The following is a 20374-nucleotide window of genomic DNA, read 5'->3' as shown; positions in this document are numbered from 1 at the left end:
CAGGGCAGTTTCCTGTTGCTTTCCCTGATATTGGTAGTAGCGTCCCCTAACCGAAGCTGCATTTGCTGCCGTTGACCTGTTTAGGTTCCTCCACCACCAAAACTTGGATTACCAGCCTACCTACTGGTAACCAGATATGTAAGTCTGAAAAAATCTCAAAAAAAGCAAAGTTTGGAACTTAAAATAGCTAAAACAAGCTTGAATATAATCATAAAGGAACTTAAATACAAGGTTTATTGTCCCATGTTGCTAGAAAGTTTTAATGGGGATGACCTATAGAAGATTGGAATTTATGTAATGGCTTTTGGACACGAGTGTTACAAACACAGTTATCATTGACTATGTTTTGTGGAGTGATTAAGCCACATTTAAACTGAATGGAATTGTTAATCACCATAACTGTGTTCATTACTCTCTTAACAACCCCCATTTATTTAACAAGAATTTAAACACTCCTGGTTGGAATTTGGAGATAGGGGTGTGTTCTTGGACCTTTTTCTTTGAAGGAATTTTGATAGGAGAAAGCCATCTGAGATTGCTAAAGGATGAAATTGTTTCATTAATGCAGTCCAAAATCAGTTTTTGGCATTGCTTTTTTAGCACCAGCTTACTGTTCAAAAAAGTGGAAATTCTTAGATGAAAAGATCACAGGAAAATATTGACTTCTCGGGTCAGTGGATCAGACAACTGAGTGCCTTTGAATGCCCACTCCCTAGATTTAACACCCTGTGATACTTTTTTGTGGGGATTTGTAAAGGATAAAGTATTTAATAATAAGCATGAGTCCCTGCTGCATCTTCAGTCAACAATTAGAGAATTTGAGAATATTTCTGAAGAATGTGTGCAGCTGTGTATCACTCGTTACCCAAAGGATTACAATTTTATGAAGACTAAGATGATGGCCATATGGAACAGATGTAAACATTTTTGTTTCTTTAAGTTTATGTATGCCCTTTCTATTGCACTACCATTAATTAAAATATAAATTTAAATTATGTTGTTACTTACAGTCAAATATGTTTCCTTACTTATTATGGACCACCCTGTATAATGGAATAATTTTTCCTGGCTCTTGCATATAGTGCATTCTTACAGTACTAGTTCTGAAGCCTTTTGCAAGAGCACCAAAATAAAGAAAAAATGCAAAAGTGGTACACAGTATGTATTTTTGAATAAAAAAAATGAAGTGCATAATTACACATTATACTTTTATTCTTTATTCTGATGCTATATTGGATTTTAGTTATAGTACATAATATCTTTGGTAATAATAGTCTTTTTATTCAGAGATTCCCTGACCAAATCTTGGGGAAATGAAATGGACAAAATAAAAGGAAAAACAAAACTCAAGTATAGTTGCAAAATTTTTTTTTTACATCTGCACTTTTCTAGCTAAAAAATAACAATGCAGATTGAAAGTGAATACCATATTTGAGGAATACTAAAATTCGCATTGATATATATATAACAGTTAATAGAAGTTTTTTTTTTTTCCTCTTTCAATGCACAAAGCACACAAGAATGTTAAAGTGTGTGTTACCATAAATGGATGATGCACCTCCATATAATGGAATTTGCTGTTTAATGAATTAATTTTCCAATTGCTGTATATGTTGATACATTCACTATTAATTTTATTTCGCTCTGATCTATATCCCTTCTACTGTTAGTTGTAACTATGATGTTACATTATTTAGTTGTGACAGTAATACCAAAGTTAAGGTTTTTACTTTTTGCAGATGCCAGAAATATTTGTGATTGGAAAGGACTTGTTATGGTATATGTTGGTGGCCTACCATACAACAGGATAGAAGTGAAGTTTTTACCAGCTCCACTTTATTTAAATATTTCCAGTTATAGGGTATCAGTTGTGGATGACAACTCCTTCAAACCAATTAAAAGCAAGATATTACCTCACCAAAATAAGATGCTTTCTTTAGCCTTTGAAAATATTGACAATGGAATATACTACGTTACTGTTGAAGCGAACAGTAATTTGCCTCATTTAAACTGTTCACTGACAAAATCTATGCAGTTTAACATCATACAACCACTAAAGAGTAAGTTTCAGATTTTTTTGTTAACTAAATATAATATTAGTTCTGAAGCACTAAGGTGCTGTGAGCATTTGTGCTTTTGATTACCTGTGCTACTGCAACACATGCATATTTTGAGTTTTTTCATCTAGTTATGTGTTGATGTGATGCTTTTGATAAACATGATAAAGCAGTATGCAGCATTCATTACATAATAAGTGTTTATCTGTTACACATGTTTGAAATTATGATTATCAGTATGGATTTTTTTTCTTTATGTTAGCAGTTGTCCAAAATTTGTGATGCTAGTGGTTGAGCAGGAGCCTATTTTACTGTAAAATTAGAGACTTATAGTGTGGCCATTTATAAATATTTCTCTCTTTTTTCTCCTTTCTATTCAGTAATGCCATTAGCATCCTAAAATATCATAAAGGAGGAATTACTTTTTAAAAAAAAATGCCTTTTTGTAATTTAAACCATTGCAGGGACTGATTTTCACATCACGTGTAGAGGCTTAGAGTGTTGTTGCAATTAGATATTTCTCACTGGAAACTTTTTTTCCAAACTAAAATAGAAATCAAAGACAAATTCCATATTTTGATAAACTTGACTAAAAATAATGACAAAAAGCAATGCTATTTCCTATTGTTTAGAATGTAATTCAATACTGTTTCCATCAATAGTAGAACAAAAATTTTTACAAACTCTTCATGCCTTTTACAGCTGGAATGGAATTATCAGAGAATTTCTGATTTCTTTTGGAAACATGAAATGGTTTCAAAAATTAGTTTTCCAGTCACAAATCAGTAAAAACAGAACAGAAAATTGACTTTTTTTTTTAACAGTTAGTATATTGCAAATCCACACTTTCATCATATTCAATAAGTATTACGGGGTTTCTAAAGGAAAAGATCAAGTCAAATAAGTGAAACAAATTCAGTTAATTTTTTTAAGTGAGAACAAATAATTTTTAACTTAATTTACCAAGTATGTGAATATAAAGAAAATAGTGATCATGTATAACTAGGGTAAACTAAAGAGTTTCATTTTCAAAATTATATATAAAATTGTTAAAATTGTCATGTAGTTTTGGCCTTTTCAAATTTATAGAAAGTAATACATTGCAGCTCTTATTGAACAACTTCATTGTAATTCAGCGTTCATTGTAATTCAGCATTACAACTGTTTGTTTTGGAATTGCCATAGAGATCACCTGCTGTCTGATGAGGGATGACACTGCTCAACAGCCCTGAAGTGGCTGTTGTAGCAGTGTCTCATCTTTTTTAAATGACAAATTAACATTTTAGTAATATAGATTATAGGGTATTTTAGGGCAATAGCCTCGTGCTACGGAGTAGAATAATGCAATAGAATGAGTTTAATCCATAGTAGTTAATTTGGCATCATTCTCATTTTATCTCATATTGTGAATACCTTCACAACTGGTTGCCATGATATTGTACTACCTCGAATAAGTAACACTTCACCAGTGGGGAAGACTACTGTTACTCATTCTCGGTGGATATCACAACCTAGACGGTACCATTTCAAAGCTTATTGGCTTCTCATCGGTGGGTGGGCAGGTACCCTGGTGTTGCAGTAGTGACAACCCAGTTGTGAAGTATAACTCCACAATATGAGAGATGCCTGATAGTGTATAGACTAGAGAGTATTTTAGGGCAAGAGCCTCATGCTACGTGGTAGAATAACTAACATATAGGTTAGTGAATAGCATCAGTTTAATTCGTAGTACTACTTTGGTAGATGGCTACAAATTAAGCCGATGCTATTACACTGATCTATATGTTAGTTATTCTACCACATAGCTTGAGACTCTTGTTCTAAAATACTCTATAGTCTATACTACTGCACACCATCAAGCATCTCTCATATTGTGGAGTTATACTTCATAACTGGGTTGCCACTGTTGCACCTCCAGGGTTCTGCCCACAGACTGATAAGAAGTTAGTAAGCTTCGGAACAATGCCGTCTGTGTGGTGGTATCTGCGGAGGATAAGTAACAGTAGTCTTCTCCACTGGTGAAGTGTTACTTATTCAAGGTAGTACCTTTTTGGTAATGTCATTTGTTTAAAAGTGGTGCAATACCCAGGCGACTTGTAGTAACATGAAGTTCATTCTGCTGTAGGCATTAAGACCATTGTATTTATTAGCCAGTTTAAATCATTCCAGCCTCATAAACAGAACAGGACAAAAAATGGGAAAGTCTTACTTTAAGTTTCGTCTTGTTCTACTTTCTGGCGTAAGTGCCATTAAATTTTGCAGGTACAAATTCTATTCCTTTTTTTAATGTCAGTGTTCAGTACGAGCAAATAAATACAAAATAAGATTTTTCCCTTGAATATTCTGAATTTTCAGTGTGCACAACTTCAACAGACAATGGTGTTTGTATTGTCTAAGTTACTGATATGCCTAAAAACCAACAACAAAACAAGGTTATGTGTAAAATGACCATTGGTCAATTTACACACAACACAAAAAAGTGATGCAGATTACTAGTATAGTCATTTTACAAGGAAGTCCTTAATAGCATTTATTTTTATAATCTGAGGTATCATTTTACATTGCAACAGCATAAAAATATGAAAGTCTTCACATACAAAAATACTGCAATTGATTACAGAGTCCCAGTGAATCCTACAGTGATTTTATATATAAAAAAAAAAAAAACTTACTTCATAGTACCTCTAGGTTCTTCAGATCAGAACTTGAAGTTATTTTTTCTCCAGTGAAGCCCCCCCCCCATACCATTCTCAGCATTGGGTCATTTGGAATTACAAGAATGTGAAAAATAGGATGATGTGTATAATTTATGTTCCTCTTTTGGAAGAGAATTTTCTGGTTTTTTTAGAAAATAGAATTTCTATTTTAATAAAAATATTTTCTATTCCTCTCTTGGTTGAACTACTTTAAGCATTTTCATCCCAATGTTTGCTGAAATCATGCCATTGAAATGACTTTTAGGGCTTAAATTCTTTATTCCTCATTCTGTTGTAAACTCTTGTCCTTGATCTGAATCGTGGTTTTGCAATAAATGTGCTAAAGAATTTCAAGATAAGAAACACATGGTTAAGGGAAGGGGCATATGCCCCCTCTGAATATGTCCCTGCCTGCTGGCGTACATTTCCAACGGTTGATTTTGAGCATCCTACTCTTTTTGTTATGTCAAATGGACATGCCTCCGAGTACTATCACCTGTCTTCCTGGATCTCTTCACAATCTGGTCCTTTTCTCATCCCTTTCATATTATCTGCTTGTCACTGGGTGTATGCCTTTTATATTCTGTTTTATAACCATGACTGTTACATACCTGTCATGTGATGTCTGGAATTAATCATTGCTTTCTATGGGGTGAGGCAACCCGATATATGTTGAAGGATAGTATATATCTAAAAATAAACATTGCATATTGCAAATGGCTTTTATTTAAATCTCCAGCTTAATTTCTATCTACACTAAAGCTCATGACAGTTATAAAATAATTCATATTCTGAAGAAGCTAGGAGTAAAGAAGAGATCATCATTTATCCAAATGATGATTGAGCCCTCCATATCTTTCTTTTCTTCTAACTTTTGTATTGCAATCTTGGTAAATCATATCCTGCCATATCAAACACACTCCATTGCAATGCCTCCTGACAGAAGTTTATTAGAATTCTGAACAATCTTAATGTCAAGAAAGCCCAAGATCCCGATAGCATTTCTCCACTAAGTTTCAAAACCTGTGTTTCTGAGCTTTCTACTGTTTTGTGTTGCCTTTTTAGACTTATTCGATTGGTGTTTTTCCTTCTACCTGGAAATTTTCTCATACCCAGCCAGTTCCTAAAAAGGGTGATAAATCCTTCTCTTCCAGTTATTGTCCCACTGCACTTACCTCTATTTGTTCCAAAATAATGGAGAAATCCATCAGCTGCTATCTCTAAACCTCCCTTTTAATCAAGGATTACTAGTATGGATTCCATCAATGTTGATCCATTGGTAATATATTGATGTGTTACTCATGGTATTCCTTGAGCAGCATGATGTGTGGGTAAATTGTATTGTTTGAAGATAATAAAGCACTCAAAACCTATTTTGGTATTATGTTTATTTCCAAATTGGAAATATGTGCATAATGGGGTCAAACATTTTGTGGTATTTTCTTACCACTTCTTCAGTGACTGCAAAGACATTAACTAGGGGAATTCTTATGTGGATTAATATGGAATTCTTAAAAAAATTTAGTAGAATTAAATAGTAGTTTAAAAATTTTAGTAAATCAAAATTAGATCTCATTAGAAGAATTTTGTTTTAAGATTGATTTTTGTATAGTAAATAACAATAATACATAAACACTTACCAGCTGTCTTTGCAACCATCACAAAAGATTGCTTCAGTCACAAGAGCTGGTTGATTTATTTATGAGTGAAACATATATACACTGTGGTTTACTTAATTTCATTACCAGGTGCTTTGATGGAAAAGAGTAAGGGATAATCTTTTCTACCAAACCACTTAGTAACAAGATTATGTAAACCACAGTATATACAGTGGATTCCGGTTATTTGGGCCACCGGTTAATCGGGGCAGCCGTTTATTTGGGAGAAATCTTAAAAAACAGAAACCAATCGAGAAAATAGCCAGGGTTTACTTTGCTTAATTGGGACAGCATGCCGTTTAATCGGGGCAGGAGACCGCAGCACTGGAGATTACCCTACAATTGTCTCCGATGGTACCACGTGGTTCAGTCGAAATTCTGGAGGTCACAACCATAAAACAGTAAAAACAATTAGCAGTCACCTGTTTATTGGGCTTTTCTGTTAGTGAAATCTATCATAAACGGACAGTAAACACGATCTTACTGAATTTGCGATAATACTGACAGCTGGAATTCTGTGGGTTATTATAGTGAAATGTGTTTCCACTTCCACAAAATCTTCAATCATATAAAAAAATTAATTTTCAGATCTCTTCATTCCTATTTTTAAAGCTTTGTAACTTGTTACTCCGTTCTCACTTGCGTATATCGTGTTACTTGCAATTTGTGTGTGCCATGTTCTTTGTTATTGATTGTTTATCTTTTTACTGTTTTTTAAATTTTAACTCCACCCACAAATGTCAGTGAACAGAAATGTCAACTAGTTCGTATGTACATATTACTGTATGTATTAATTATTCCGATTATCACGTATATTCTTCTAATTTTCACGTATCATTTAATTTTTTAATTGGTAAGGTAATAAAGGGTAAATTTGTGCTTAATATATCTTTACTTTTATAGCCTGTGGATAATATTCCTCCTATTTTCTCTAATTAGAATCGCTGTTTAATAGAATTAAAATTCAATTCATAAACGTGATCACAATGACCGGCGCTTACTACACATCGTATAGTGAATGGTACTTTACTATGGTGAGTTCGTCGTAACGTGATTTGATTGTACAGTGAACTAATTGTAAGGAGAGGGTACATTGTATTTTTAACTATTTACGTGAAATTTCGGATAATTGGGGCAGCCGCTTAATCGGGCCAAAATGCACTAGTCCCGATGTGTCCCAAATAACTGGAATGGACTGTATATGTTTCACCCATAAACAAATCAACAAGTTCTTGTAACTGAGGTGATCTTTTGTTGATGGTGATATTGCAGAGAGAGCTGGTAAATGTTTATATATTATTGTTATTTACTATATTTAAGCTTAAAACAAAATTCCTTGAATTAGATATAAGTTTGATTTACTAAAGCTTTTAAAATATGCTATTTAATTCTAGTAAAAAATTTTAAGAATTCTATAATAACAACCCTCAGTTATTGTCTTTGCAGTCACTGAAGAAGTGGTAAGAAAATACCACAAAACATTTGACTCCATTATGTACATATTTCCAATTTGGAAATTAACATAATACTAACATAGGTTTTGAGTCTGTTATCTTCAAACATATATGTTACTTATCTTTGGACAACTTCGATGGAAACATTTAATGAAACTCAGGCAGTTGCACTTAATCTCATGGCTTTTGATTATATTTGGCATGACAGGTCTTTCTACCTTACACAATGCCATCTGTTTGTTGCAGTTGGGTAGCCAGTTTTTTCTCTTAGAAAACTGGCTACCACCCAACTGCAAAAAACAAGTAGTTTCTGAGAAAACTGACTACCCAATTGCAAAAAAACAGTCTCAATCAGACAGCCAACTGCCATCGCCCACTTGGCGCATGATAGCCTTAGATGCTGATGCACCATTAAACTTCCAATAACCAACTAACCAGCCATCGCCCACTTGCTGCAGGTGATAGTAGATGGCTATCTTCTAACTTCTCAGTTCAATTCTAAGATGCCATCATTTGTAAGATGCATTATTATTTTCGTACCTCTAACAAGGAAAAAATGAAATGCTAAAATAAATTGACCAAAAAAATTTATTTCTACAGAATACAATTTACTGACATTTTATCATATATTATATACTTCATTTGCTTTTGTATCATCAGAGTTCTTCCACATTGTCTGATTCTTCTGAATCACTTTTCAACTCTGTCTGCATTTTCCCACTCAGTATCGTCCTCTGTGCCATCTAAGGTGTTGGTGATGCAACATTTTCTAAAGGAGTTCTCCATTATTGTCTCCAGGATTTTCTTCCAAGCTGCTGACATTTGTTCTGCACATTCTGATGCTGGCATTTTATCTTACTAGAAGGTTTCCAGTCAACAAACAGGACTCTTATTCCTTCCTGAAATAGTCCTTAAATGTTTTTTGACTGAAACATCAAGGGGTTGTAATTGGTTAGTCATGCCACCAGGAAGAGCAACCAAGTCACTACACTTTTTTTTTTGACCCAGCTTAACAACTGTTCACATAAATGTTCGCAAAATGCATCAAGAACTAACACTAACATAATAGATTAGTTATGTAGAGCACCCAGACATCTATTCCAGACTACTTTTAGCTAGTCATCCATTTTTTTTTTTTTTTTTTACAAGCACAATAACATCTTTGGGGAAGATCTCATTCTTTGGTATTGTTTTGCAGTCTAAAATTATATATGGCAGCAACCTTTGGCTATCAGCAGTTATGCATAGCGTCATAGTTGATATGCTGCTTTTCGTAACACCTACTTATAATCTTGATTTCTTTAGCATCAATAGTATAATTTCAAGGCATATCAAAGAATACTGGGGTTTCATCAGCATTTCCAATGTTACTAAAATCAGTGTCATTTTCTCCTTAATTGAATTGTGTGTTGCTGGAAGTTAAGCAGCTGCTGTTGAATGTCAGCAGGAAGTTTTTGACAAATCAGTATTCAGTTGCCTTAATGATAGTCCTTCATGACACATGAATTGGTCACACTAGCCTTTTGTGTTTTTTGTTTTGAAATTTTTTTTCATCTATTCTGATGGATTTCAGAATTTTTGCTGCCTGCAGTTGCATTGCTTGATGTGTAATAGGCAATCCCTTTTTTTATGTATCCCAGTAACAAAACGTAATACAGCTTCATCTATTTGTGGGTATATTCCTTTCTTTGGTCCCCTAAAGCACTTGGTTGTTTTGGAAGAAAATATGGAGTTTCAGTCATTTCTCCAATCGGTGAATACTTGCTTCACTAATATCAAATTGTAGCCCTACTGCTCTGTTTCTACACTTCTGCATGCACAATAAGTTTTTTGTTTTGATGCAGCGTCATAGTGACATTAGCATTAGTAGATGCTTGCTTTATGATGCAAGCTTATACAGCATCAGCAAAGAAAAAAAAAAAAACTTCCCATTTCACCCATCCATTTTCTCCAAACATTTGTCCACTTCTTCCTTGAATTTATTTAAGGAAGCTATCAAACTTCCACAACAAATGGAAGTTTGTTCCAGCAATCAACCACCCGCTGGCTAAAGGCAAATTTCCACACATCTGTTCTACAACTGTCTTTCCTCAATTTGAATTTATGCGCCCTCAAGTGCGTGATCTGAGCAAGAGGAAGAACCCCATCAGTACAATTACCTCAAACCATTTAAGGCCTTATACACCTCAGTCAGATCACCTTGCAGATTCCTAGTCTCCGGATGCTGCAATTTGCAGCACTTAAATCTTTCTAGGTAAGAACAACCCTTTGTTCCCCTCACCAATCTCATTGCCATTCTCTGTACTCATTCCAGCAGCTCTATATCATTCCTAAAAAAATTTAGGCCACCAGACCTATATGCAGTACTCAAGGTGTAACCTGACCATTACCTTATGAAAAGGGATAATCACCTCCTTATCCCTGCTAACAAAATTCCTGTATATCATTGATGAGACCCCCCCCCCCGTGAGCTGCTCTGGCAGCTTATCTGCACTTCCCAGAAAACTTCAAATCTGACTGCACAATTACCTTCACAAATCTCACATTTTAAATGGCGGCTATTAGGGGCCCAAATTTTAGTTTCACATTTACTAGCACCAATGAACATAATCCAGTTGAAGTGACAACAGGACGAACAGATATGCACATGCTTGTGCAGGTACTCCCACATTCCTGGTGATCTACTTTCTTTTGACAACATTAGCATTAGCATATGATGCAAGAAAGCAAGCTTATGCAGCATCAGCCAAAAAAAAAAAAAAAAAAAAAAAACACACTCCCATTTGACCCCTCTGTTCGTTCAAAATACCTGTCCAGCTGAGCCTTAAATTTATTTAGGCTATCAACTTCCACAACAAGGGATGGAAGTCTGTTCCACCAACCAACTACCCGCTGGCTAAAGGCAAATTTCCACACATCTATCCTTCCTCAATTTGAATTTATGCCCTCTCAGGTGATTATTCTGAGCAAGAGAAAGAATCCCATTGGCATTGAGCATACTCAAACCATTCAAGGCTTTATACACCTCTATCAAATCACCTCACCAGTGCCTAGTCTCCAGACACTGTAATTTGCAAAACTTAAGCCTTTCTTCATAAGAGCAACCCTTTGTTCTATTCCTAATCTTGTTGCCCTTCTCTGTACTCATTCCAGCAGCTCTACATCCTTCTTGAAATGAGGCCTCCAGACCTGTATACAGTACTCAAGGTGTGGCATGACCATTGCCTTATACAAGGAATAATCACCTCCTTATCCCTGCTAGAAAATTTCCTGTATATCATTGACAAGACACCATGAGCTACTCTTGCAGCCCATCTGCACTGCTCAGAAAACTTCATATCTGCCTGCACAATTACCCCCAGGTCCTTTTCATTCTCTACCACTGTCAGTGTAGTACCACAGAGTTGATACGTTGCTCTGGGGTTACTGTTTCCCATATGTAGTACTTTACATTTGTCAATGTTAAACTTCATTTGCCACGTCTCAGCCCATCTGCTCAACCTTTCCAGATCCTGACATTTACTAGCAGCATAGCATCAGTAGTGTCCTTAACAACCCTGCCAACCTTGTATCGTCTGCAAACTTGGACATTAAGCTTGATATACCATCATCAATATCATTTATAAATACAGAAAACAACAATGGACCCAATACTAAACTCTGAGGGACTCCACTAATAACATTAGTCCATGATGAGCAGTGTCCATTGATTACCACTCTCTGTCTTCTCCCCCTCAACCATCCCTTTATCCAAAGCAGCAATTTGCCTCCAATGCCACACTGCTCCAATTTGTGCAGCAGTCTTCCATGTGCAACAATATCAAAAGCCTTTCTAAGATCCAAATATATAATATCAAAGTTATTCCCTGCATCCAGTTCTTTTGTGACTGCATCATAGTATCCAATCAGATTGGTCAGGCAAGACTTTCCCTTAACAAAACCATGCTGTGTCCAAGCTATAACCGAAGTCTTGTCTAGATGATCCTGCAGTGCTTCTTTAACCAGTGCCTCCATTCATTTTCCTGGAACAGAAGTTAAACTCACAGGTCTATAATTACTTATGTCAGCCTTTGATCCTCCTTTTTGAATTGGGGTCACATTTGCACATCTCCAGTCTATGGGTACCTCCCCTGAGTCCAAAGAAGCTCTCATAATTATGGCTAAGGATTTGCTTACTTCCTTTGCTGCCTCCTTTAATATAACTGGTTAGATCCCATCCACCCCGGGTGCCTTTTTTATGTTTATCCTCAACAATTTCTCCTCCACTTTCCTCTCAGTTATTACAAAATCATAGCATTCCCCTTCCTCATGTGTGAATGTAGATGCAACGATTGTTTGATACCATTGATTGTAAGACATGCCACAATTTTAGAGATGTTAAAATGTGAAAAAATGTCTTAGAATTGATAAAATGTGTTAATGACTTTCAATTACTGTAAATCCTATTTCATAGTTTTGCTGATGATACCTTAAAGTGTGAGAAACATTATTCTATGCACAGACTGCATCAACTTATTGAATATCACATTTAAGGCTTTAGCCTTAAATGTGACAAAATCAACAATTTCAAGGCTTGCAACTATTTTGCCAATAGCCTAACTGCCAATCTTAAACTTGCTTATGTTTGTGTTGCATTCTATAGAAAGCGAAAAACCTAATGAAATGTTTTTGGTGCTGTATTTGATTAGAAATGAATGGTGCCGTTATGCTATTTTTTTGTAACCTCCAGATTGGCATATTCAGGATAAAATTGTATCCTGTTTATCATTTCAGATTATATCAGAATATCTATGAACTTGCATTTAAAAAACAGTCATACCTTAGCTTTTGTACACTAGTTCATAAATTTCAGAGATTTGCTTTATATCATAACTAATTTCTTTATTCTATTTCTTTATAGCTTTCCCATTAATACCAGTGCTCGTAACATTAGCAGTTTCGTTGATAATTGTAGTTACTGCTGTGGTTTTCTGCTATTTCCTGCTAAATCCAGGTGAGTTTAGACTACACACATACATATCTTTTAATTGAGGTGTATTAGCCTTTTCATATTTTCTGTTGTTGAGTGTTTTCAGTTATAGAGTAAGACTATAAAAAGAAACTTGTGTTATGCTGTGTAGACAGCTTTAAGTAGATAGATATTCACTATTATTTGTTTAGTGTAAATGTTATATGCTGCAGTCAAAGGCAGTGGTATGCAATTTTTGCCAACAAGAGATGAAATTAAGATAGAAAATAAATTGACACTCCTGAATGCTTAAATATTAGTAGAAGGAAAATGAGGAGTACACGGTTGAAAACTATGAAGTTCATACTCACTCCCAGATAACCCAAATATAAACTTTATAGCCCTCAATCATATACTTTTTCCTTTCCTCCTGCTAATTATTTCAAAATTCTTGGCTGTTATTTCTGTCCTAATTTTACTTCCTATTAGCAAACTTTACCTCTTCCTAGAGCACGTTCAATTTAAACAAAACAAAGAATAATTTTTAAAAAATTTCCTCCCTCTCCTAAAGAAATGGTAATAGCTACTGCTGAATAGCATTAGCTATTCACTTGGACCATTTTGCTGCTACCTTTAGTATCTTTGAATGGTGCCATTATACTAAACATTTTTTTTTTCATTGTATGTAAATTCTGTACTGATTCCTTACAGAATGCCTCTCCGAAAAAAAAAAAAAAAAACCCTTTGATGAGAATGATTGCCATAATTAATTTGTCAAATAGCGGATTAAAGTTTATTTATATTTAGCCATTTTATTGACTTAATTGTAATATTAAATTATTTTCTATAAGTAGCTTTATAGTCCTAGACAAGCTTCTTGGTTTATTTTGAATTTAGATAGCAAGTTTGAAAGTTTAATATTTAGTATCCATAGATTTTACTTGTCATAAATTGCTGCCTTTGTTATACAATACGGAATAGCGTAACCTATATCCTGAACTTGATAGAGTAAGATTTAATGTAAAACTAGATAGCAAAATAAGTAGCACTATATTAGAAATCTGTTACATTAGTATAGTGTTATTAATTAATCAATTAAAAATTTATATTAATCTTATTAAATTTCATTGTTAATTAAATTGTACTTAAACAGAATCATGACCCAGACTAGAGCAACAAAGCAATGAGCACAAAGTAGCGGTAGTGCTGTGGCCCTGGGGAGAACCAAAGGAGACGATTCTCCAGTGCATCACAGTCTAAAAAAAATGTGCAAAAATGTGAAATGTTTGCAGACCTGTCTAGAACAGGACATGATCTAGCCAAGGAGGATGTCTTTGTGTGTGCTAGATGCAGAGAATGTGAAGAAATTAGGTGCAAACTCACCTTTCTCATAGGCGTCTATGAGAGTTTGAGGTGTAAGGTAGATGCCCTCGAAGAAATTAATACGAGGGGCCCATCAAGCTCTCAGCTGCCCAACTCAATGTCAGAGCTCACTCCTATACATCAGGCAAAACAGTGGCAATCTCCAAGGCAGAATGCATTGGTCTCACAGGAACTAGTTATTGTCAGTGACTCTGTGGTCAGGGAGACATGAATATATTATGCAAAAAGGATAGGTGGAACAGGACCAGGCTATGTCTACCATGGGCAAAAGTTGATGATGTTGTAGAGCAGATATCTTTTAAGGGCACAAAAGGTAATATTGTTGTGTACGTTGGCACTAATGATCTTAAGAATAAGATCTGAAAATTTACTTAACAAGTACAGGTCAGTGTTGAAAAAAATCTGCAAGTTAGCATTAGTAGAGGCATATGATGCAAGAACGTAAGCTTATGCAGCATCAGCCAAAAAAAAAAAAAAAAAAAACACTTCCATCCCCCCCCCCCGTTTGTTCAAAATACCTGTACAGCTGAGCCTTAAATTTATTTAAACTATCAACTTCCACAACAAGGAATGGAAGTCTGTTCCACCAACCAACTACCCACTGGCTAAAGGCAAATTTCCGCACATCTATCCTATCTCTGCCCTTTCCTCAATCTGAATTTATGCCCTCTCATGTGATTATTCTGAGCAAGAGGAAGAATGATGGAATCACAGATATAAGCAGTGCAGAATTGGAATTTGGGGAGTACAATGTGTACAGAAAGGGAGGAGGGGTTATGCTGTTAGTTAAGAAACACAAAATCTAAGGAAATGCATCCAGTTGATATGGGTGGACAGTGCAATGTTGAGTCAGTTTGGTGTGCCATAACCACTGGGAAAGGGAAAATGAGAGAATTGTGTTATAGGCCTAATAACACTGATGAGTACAACGAACAATTGTGCAGAGAAAAATAGTGGGCCAGTAAATCAGAATGTCTTGTAATGGAACATTTTAACTTTCCAGATATTAACTGGAACTTGTGGGTTGGTCACTCACATGCTAGCAAGACTTTTGTGGATTTATTGGAGTATTGTTTTCTGCAGCAACATGTTCGAGGGGCAACCAGAGGGAGTAATACTCCTGATCTGATTATCAGCAGTGATTATTCATGGATTAAGAATTTGCAGATAAAGGAGCCACTAGGTTACAGTGATCACAGTGTACTGATGTGAGATTTACTTAAATTCAAACAGAGCATGGATTGTTAAGGGGAAGTCTTGTCTGACTAATTTGCTTGGATACTATGATGTGGTCACAAAGGAACTGGATGCAGAAAATAATTTTGATATCATATACTTGAATTTCAGGAAAGCTTTTGATACTGTTGCACATGGAAGACTGCTTTACAAATTGGAGCAGTATGGCATTAAGGGCAAGTTGCTGCAATGGATAAAGGGATGGTTGAGTGGGAGACGGCAGAGAGTGGTAATAAATGGACACTGCTCTACGTGGACTAATGTTATTAGTGGAGTCCCCCAGGGTTCGGTGCTGAGCCCATTGTTGTTTTGTGTATTTATCAATGATATCAATGAAAGTATATCAGACTTAATGTCCTAGTTTGCCGATAATACAAAGGTTGGCAGGGTTGTTAATGACTGTAAAGACAGTATGCTACTGCAACGGGATCTAGAAAAGTTAGGCAGATGGGTTGAGGAGTGGCAACTGAAGTTTAACATTGACAGTTGCAAAGTACTGCATATGGGTAGCAGTAACCCAAGAGAAACAGTACCAACTGTGTGGTACTACACTCAGGGAATTGTGAATGACAAAGACCTGGGGGTAATTGTGCAGTCAGATATGAAGTTCTCTGAGCAGTGCAGACCGGCTGCCAGAGCAGGTCAAGGAGGTGATTATCCATTTATATGGCAATGGTCAGGCCACACCTTGAGTATTGCATAAAGGTCTGGAGATCATTTTAGGAAGGATGTAGAGTTGCTAGAACAAGTACAGAGAAGGGAAACAAAATTGGTGAGAGGAACAAAGGGGTGCTCTTGCCAAGAAAGGTTTAAGCTCTGCAAGTTGCAGCATCTGGAGACTAGGTACCTGTAAAGTGATCTGATTGAGGTGTATAAGGTCTTGAATGGTTTGAGCAAGCTCAATACCGATGGGATACTTCTGCTTGCTCAGATTAAGAACCTAATGGGATATAGATTCAAATTGAGGAAAGACAGTTACAGAATAGATGTGTGGAAGTTTGTCTCTAGCCAGTGGGCAGTTGATTGCTGGAACAGACTTCCATCTGTTGTTGTGGAAGTTAATAGCTTAAATAAATTTAAGGCTGAACTAGACAAACATTTGGAGTGACCAGATGGGTGAAATGGGAAGGGTTGGTTTTTTTTGGTTGATGCTATATAAGCTCGCTTTCTTGTATCATATGCCTCAACTAATGCTAAAGTAGTTATATTTTATTTAAATTCAAATTAAATTTTTTTCTAGAGTGAAACTTTATTGAAATACTGGTGTACATTAAGAAAGATACATAACCCTTACTTTGAAACCATGTGATTTACATACATGGCATATTAGTTGCTCAGTTCGCTCTTTATCAGAACCAATCTTTATCCCATTTTACTCATAAGTAACTTCTTCATGCTCCACTGCTGCTCAGAATGAATATTATTTTATAATCCAAAAATTCTGTACTACAAATACTTTTAAGATAGTTTACCTACCTTTTAATTTATTCTGCTTAACTTTAATTTTTTTTTCTTTTTTTTTTTAAAATATCTGCATTCTCCTATCAAGAATGATTATATGACATCACTTGTAAATACATTTCAGTATTAATTTTTGTTTCTGCCAAAAAAGTATATGGGAGGTGACCACCCAGGTGTGAGCCAACATAAGCGGGAGTCAAGGTATGGCACCCACATCACATGGCAAAGTGCCACTCCTCTTTTACCAGGCATTACTAGATGACTCATCAACCGGTGCAGTACCACCACTTTGCTTATTGGAGGCATGAAGCGGTTGAACCCACATTTAGTCTCCGGAGCAAAGCTCTGACAACTTCCCCCAACCTCCCATCATGCAGTATGATCTGATGTCTTTTGAAGTTGTTGGATATCCTGGCAAGATCCAATCTTCCTTACATTTCAAGGGTACAGCTGTAAAACAGTGTTCACAGGCCAGCCGCTAGATAAGCCACTCTCCGTAGCCAGGTGGGCAGGAGCAGCAGTGCGTAGCACACACTTCTTGATTAGACCGGGGTTTGAGATTGTGACCACCAAATACGGAGGATGCAGAAAGGTCAGGGAATGACCACCGCATATCCCCGGAGCAATATGGCCTTAGTTGCTAATGCTCCTAAAAACCAAATAACAAAAAACACACACACACACACACACAAAAACTTGCTGTCTCTACTCTGCCAAATAATGACTGGAGGAAGTCCGAGTAGTGTGTATGCAGAGGGGATGGGGGATTGTCAAGGAATGTTATGTACATTCTTGCCATGTGTACAGTACATCCAAGAATTTCATTACTTCATACAGCATGGGCCCCACCTTCTCTTACTATAATAATCATGCTTCAACTTATGCATAGTACTAAGTACTATAGGTTCTGATACCTCTTGTGTTTGGGGTTCTCATAAAAAAAAACTAATTTCATTAATGCAACTGGATCACTTATTAATTTTATATGCAAAATACAGGGTCCAAACGTCAGTAAGCAATTAAAGAATCGGTATTTCAGTGAATTTTTGACGTGTGGTAATGAGATTAGTGCCGAAATGCATAGAATTATGTGGGGTTTTTTCCGAAAGAATGTCAAACTTAGTTCCAAATATGTCCACCAGGTGGTGACATATCGTGAATAATGTCGCGCACGTGTCTGCTATAAAGGCACTGCAAGAACAACAGCTAAGCAGTTTAGTGAACGTTTGGGAAAGAAAAAGAAAAGAAGCTAAGTGGTCATGTTATCATTACCGGATAAAGCTCTGTTGGTGAAATGTTATTACCTTAATGCTGGATCTGCAGCTTTGCGATCTTTCCATCAGCTGAAGGGTACGCAACGTGGTAAAGGACAATTGACTGTTGCAGGACTAAAATGATGATTAAGAAATATGAGACAACTGGTTCATTACAAGATCTTTCACGAAGTGGAAGACCATCAACATGTGCTACAACTGCAGCTGCATAAGACATGGATACTCTAATGGCATCATCATCACATAGAGAAGCAAGCTCTTGTGAAGTTTCACGTCGAACTGGTATCCCATATGGGAGTGTGTGGAGAACACTGAGTAGTCCTCTGTAGATATCCGTACAAAATTCAACACCTTCAAGAAATTAGGCATCCCGATTTTGCAAAGCGGGAAGCATTTGCATTATGGTTCTTTCAGCAAATTGAAGAACGTGACAACTGGCTGTCAAATGTTTTGTGGACGGATGAAGCCCATTTCACTCTCGATGGCACTGTAAACGCACACAATTGCAGAATTTGGGTGACGGAAAACCCTCGTGCTTACACGGAAACTCCATTGCATCAGTCAAAAGTAATGGTGTAGTGTGGATTCACCTCTTCTTTTATTATAGGGCCATTTTTTTTCAGGAAATCAGTGGCTCTGGTTTTGAAACTGTTGCTGGTCAGGGTTAATGCTGACCTGTTACAAAACTGCATTATCCCTAGCCCGGGGGAAAGGCAAGCTTTGGATGTTGTGACATTCATGCAGGATGGAGCACTACCCCATATTGCTTCTCCTGTGAAACAACTGTTACTCTCAGTGTTTGGAGAGAATCAAGTGCTAAGCCATCACTTTCAGCATCAATGGCCACCAAGGTCTCCCGACCTGATGCCCTGTGATTTTTAGTTATGGGGCCACCTGAAGTCATGGGTTTACAGAGATCACCCAACATCACTGGCAATGTTAAAAAACTATACAACAGTAGGTATCAACGATGCCTCCAGAAACGCTGTCCATAACATCATTACTCGTCTTCAGGCAGTGCTCAAAAACAAAGGCTACCACACTGAACATTTACTATAATGGGGTGCTTTGTTGTGTTGCAGATCAGGCACCACCTGGTGGACATATTTGGAAATAATTTTGACATTCCTTTTGTGTGGGAAAAATTCCCATTTCTGTGCTAATCTCGTTACCATACATCAAAAATTCACTGAAATACCGATTCTTTAATTGTTTACTGACTTTTGGATCACCCTGTATATAGAATGAAAATATAACATGTTCCATTTGTTTATAAGGAGTAATTTCTTTGGCTTGGAGAGGTGCCAACATTTCTCCAATCCACAAAGTGGGAGATGGAGCTAAGAAAAAGATAAGTAACTGTAGACCAGTCATTTTGAGCTGTGCCGGGGAAGATCAGACTGTGCAGTCAAGAGTATGTTACAGGATCACCTTGAGGTGAATCAACCATTTTGTGAAAAGAGAAACCTTGCTTGACCATCTTCATAAATTACCATGACATTCACAATTTAGAAGAAACAATTTAGATTTTAGAAAAACATTTGACTGTCTTATGTTGGTATTGTATCAATATCCAGAGGTGGATTGAGGGATGGCTGAATAGGAGGCAGAGGATTACTCACTTATACTTCTCCACTCTAAAGATTGGGAAAGGATTATAAGTGAGATCCCTCAATGTGTGATTCTGGGATAATTCTTGTTTTTGATTTTCATGAATGATATCACCAAGGGGATGGAGTAATATGTTATAAAGTTTGCAGATGCTATGAAGGTCGACAGGGTCACTAACAATGCAAGTCAGGCTGAGCTCCTTTATCATTGTTTGGACAAGCTTTATGAGTGGTCAGGGAAATGTTAGTTATGTTTTAACTGCCAAATATAAGACTATTTGGGAAATAACAAGGATAACTGTACACTAAAGTTATGTAGAGATAAAAATAATATGCTTGTCCTCGTAGTGGTCTGACTGTTGGTGGGCATTCACATTTGACAGTTCATTTGAACTGCAAATTTTAAAGCATTGTAAAGCAAAAAATATTCTATTTGTTGTTATTAATAATTCTTTATTCTGTAAGTGAATATGATATTCAACTAGTAAGAAAAAAGACAAAATATAAGATGAAGTGATTAAGTAAGACAAAATGCTAACAGCTGGAGCATGTTTCAGTTTGTGGCATGGGTGATCTTGTAAATTTCATGAAAACATT

General features: G+C 36.2%; 1 protein-coding gene across 1 annotated transcript in view; it reads left to right on the top strand.

Annotated features, from left to right (window-relative positions):
- The window catches only part of LOC150080150 (uncharacterized), a 121938-nt gene that overhangs the window by 100266 nt on the left and 1298 nt on the right, over positions 1 to 20374 (top strand). Inside the window, exons 6-7 of the mRNA XM_090380630.1 lie at positions 1740 to 2060; positions 12766 to 12858. Coding sequence (XP_090236756.1) covers positions 1740 to 2060; positions 12766 to 12858 — 414 coding nt within the window. The remainder of the gene's footprint in view (positions 1 to 1739; positions 2061 to 12765; positions 12859 to 20374) is intronic.

Source organism: Mastigoproctus giganteus, chromosome 9, assembly GCF_048544385.1.
Source record: "Mastigoproctus giganteus isolate SK-2022 chromosome 9, ASM4854438v1, whole genome shotgun sequence".
Classification (NCBI taxonomy): Eukaryota; Metazoa; Arthropoda; class Arachnida; order Uropygi; family Thelyphonidae; genus Mastigoproctus; species Mastigoproctus giganteus.
This window is presented reverse-complemented; position numbering and strand designations above follow the sequence as displayed.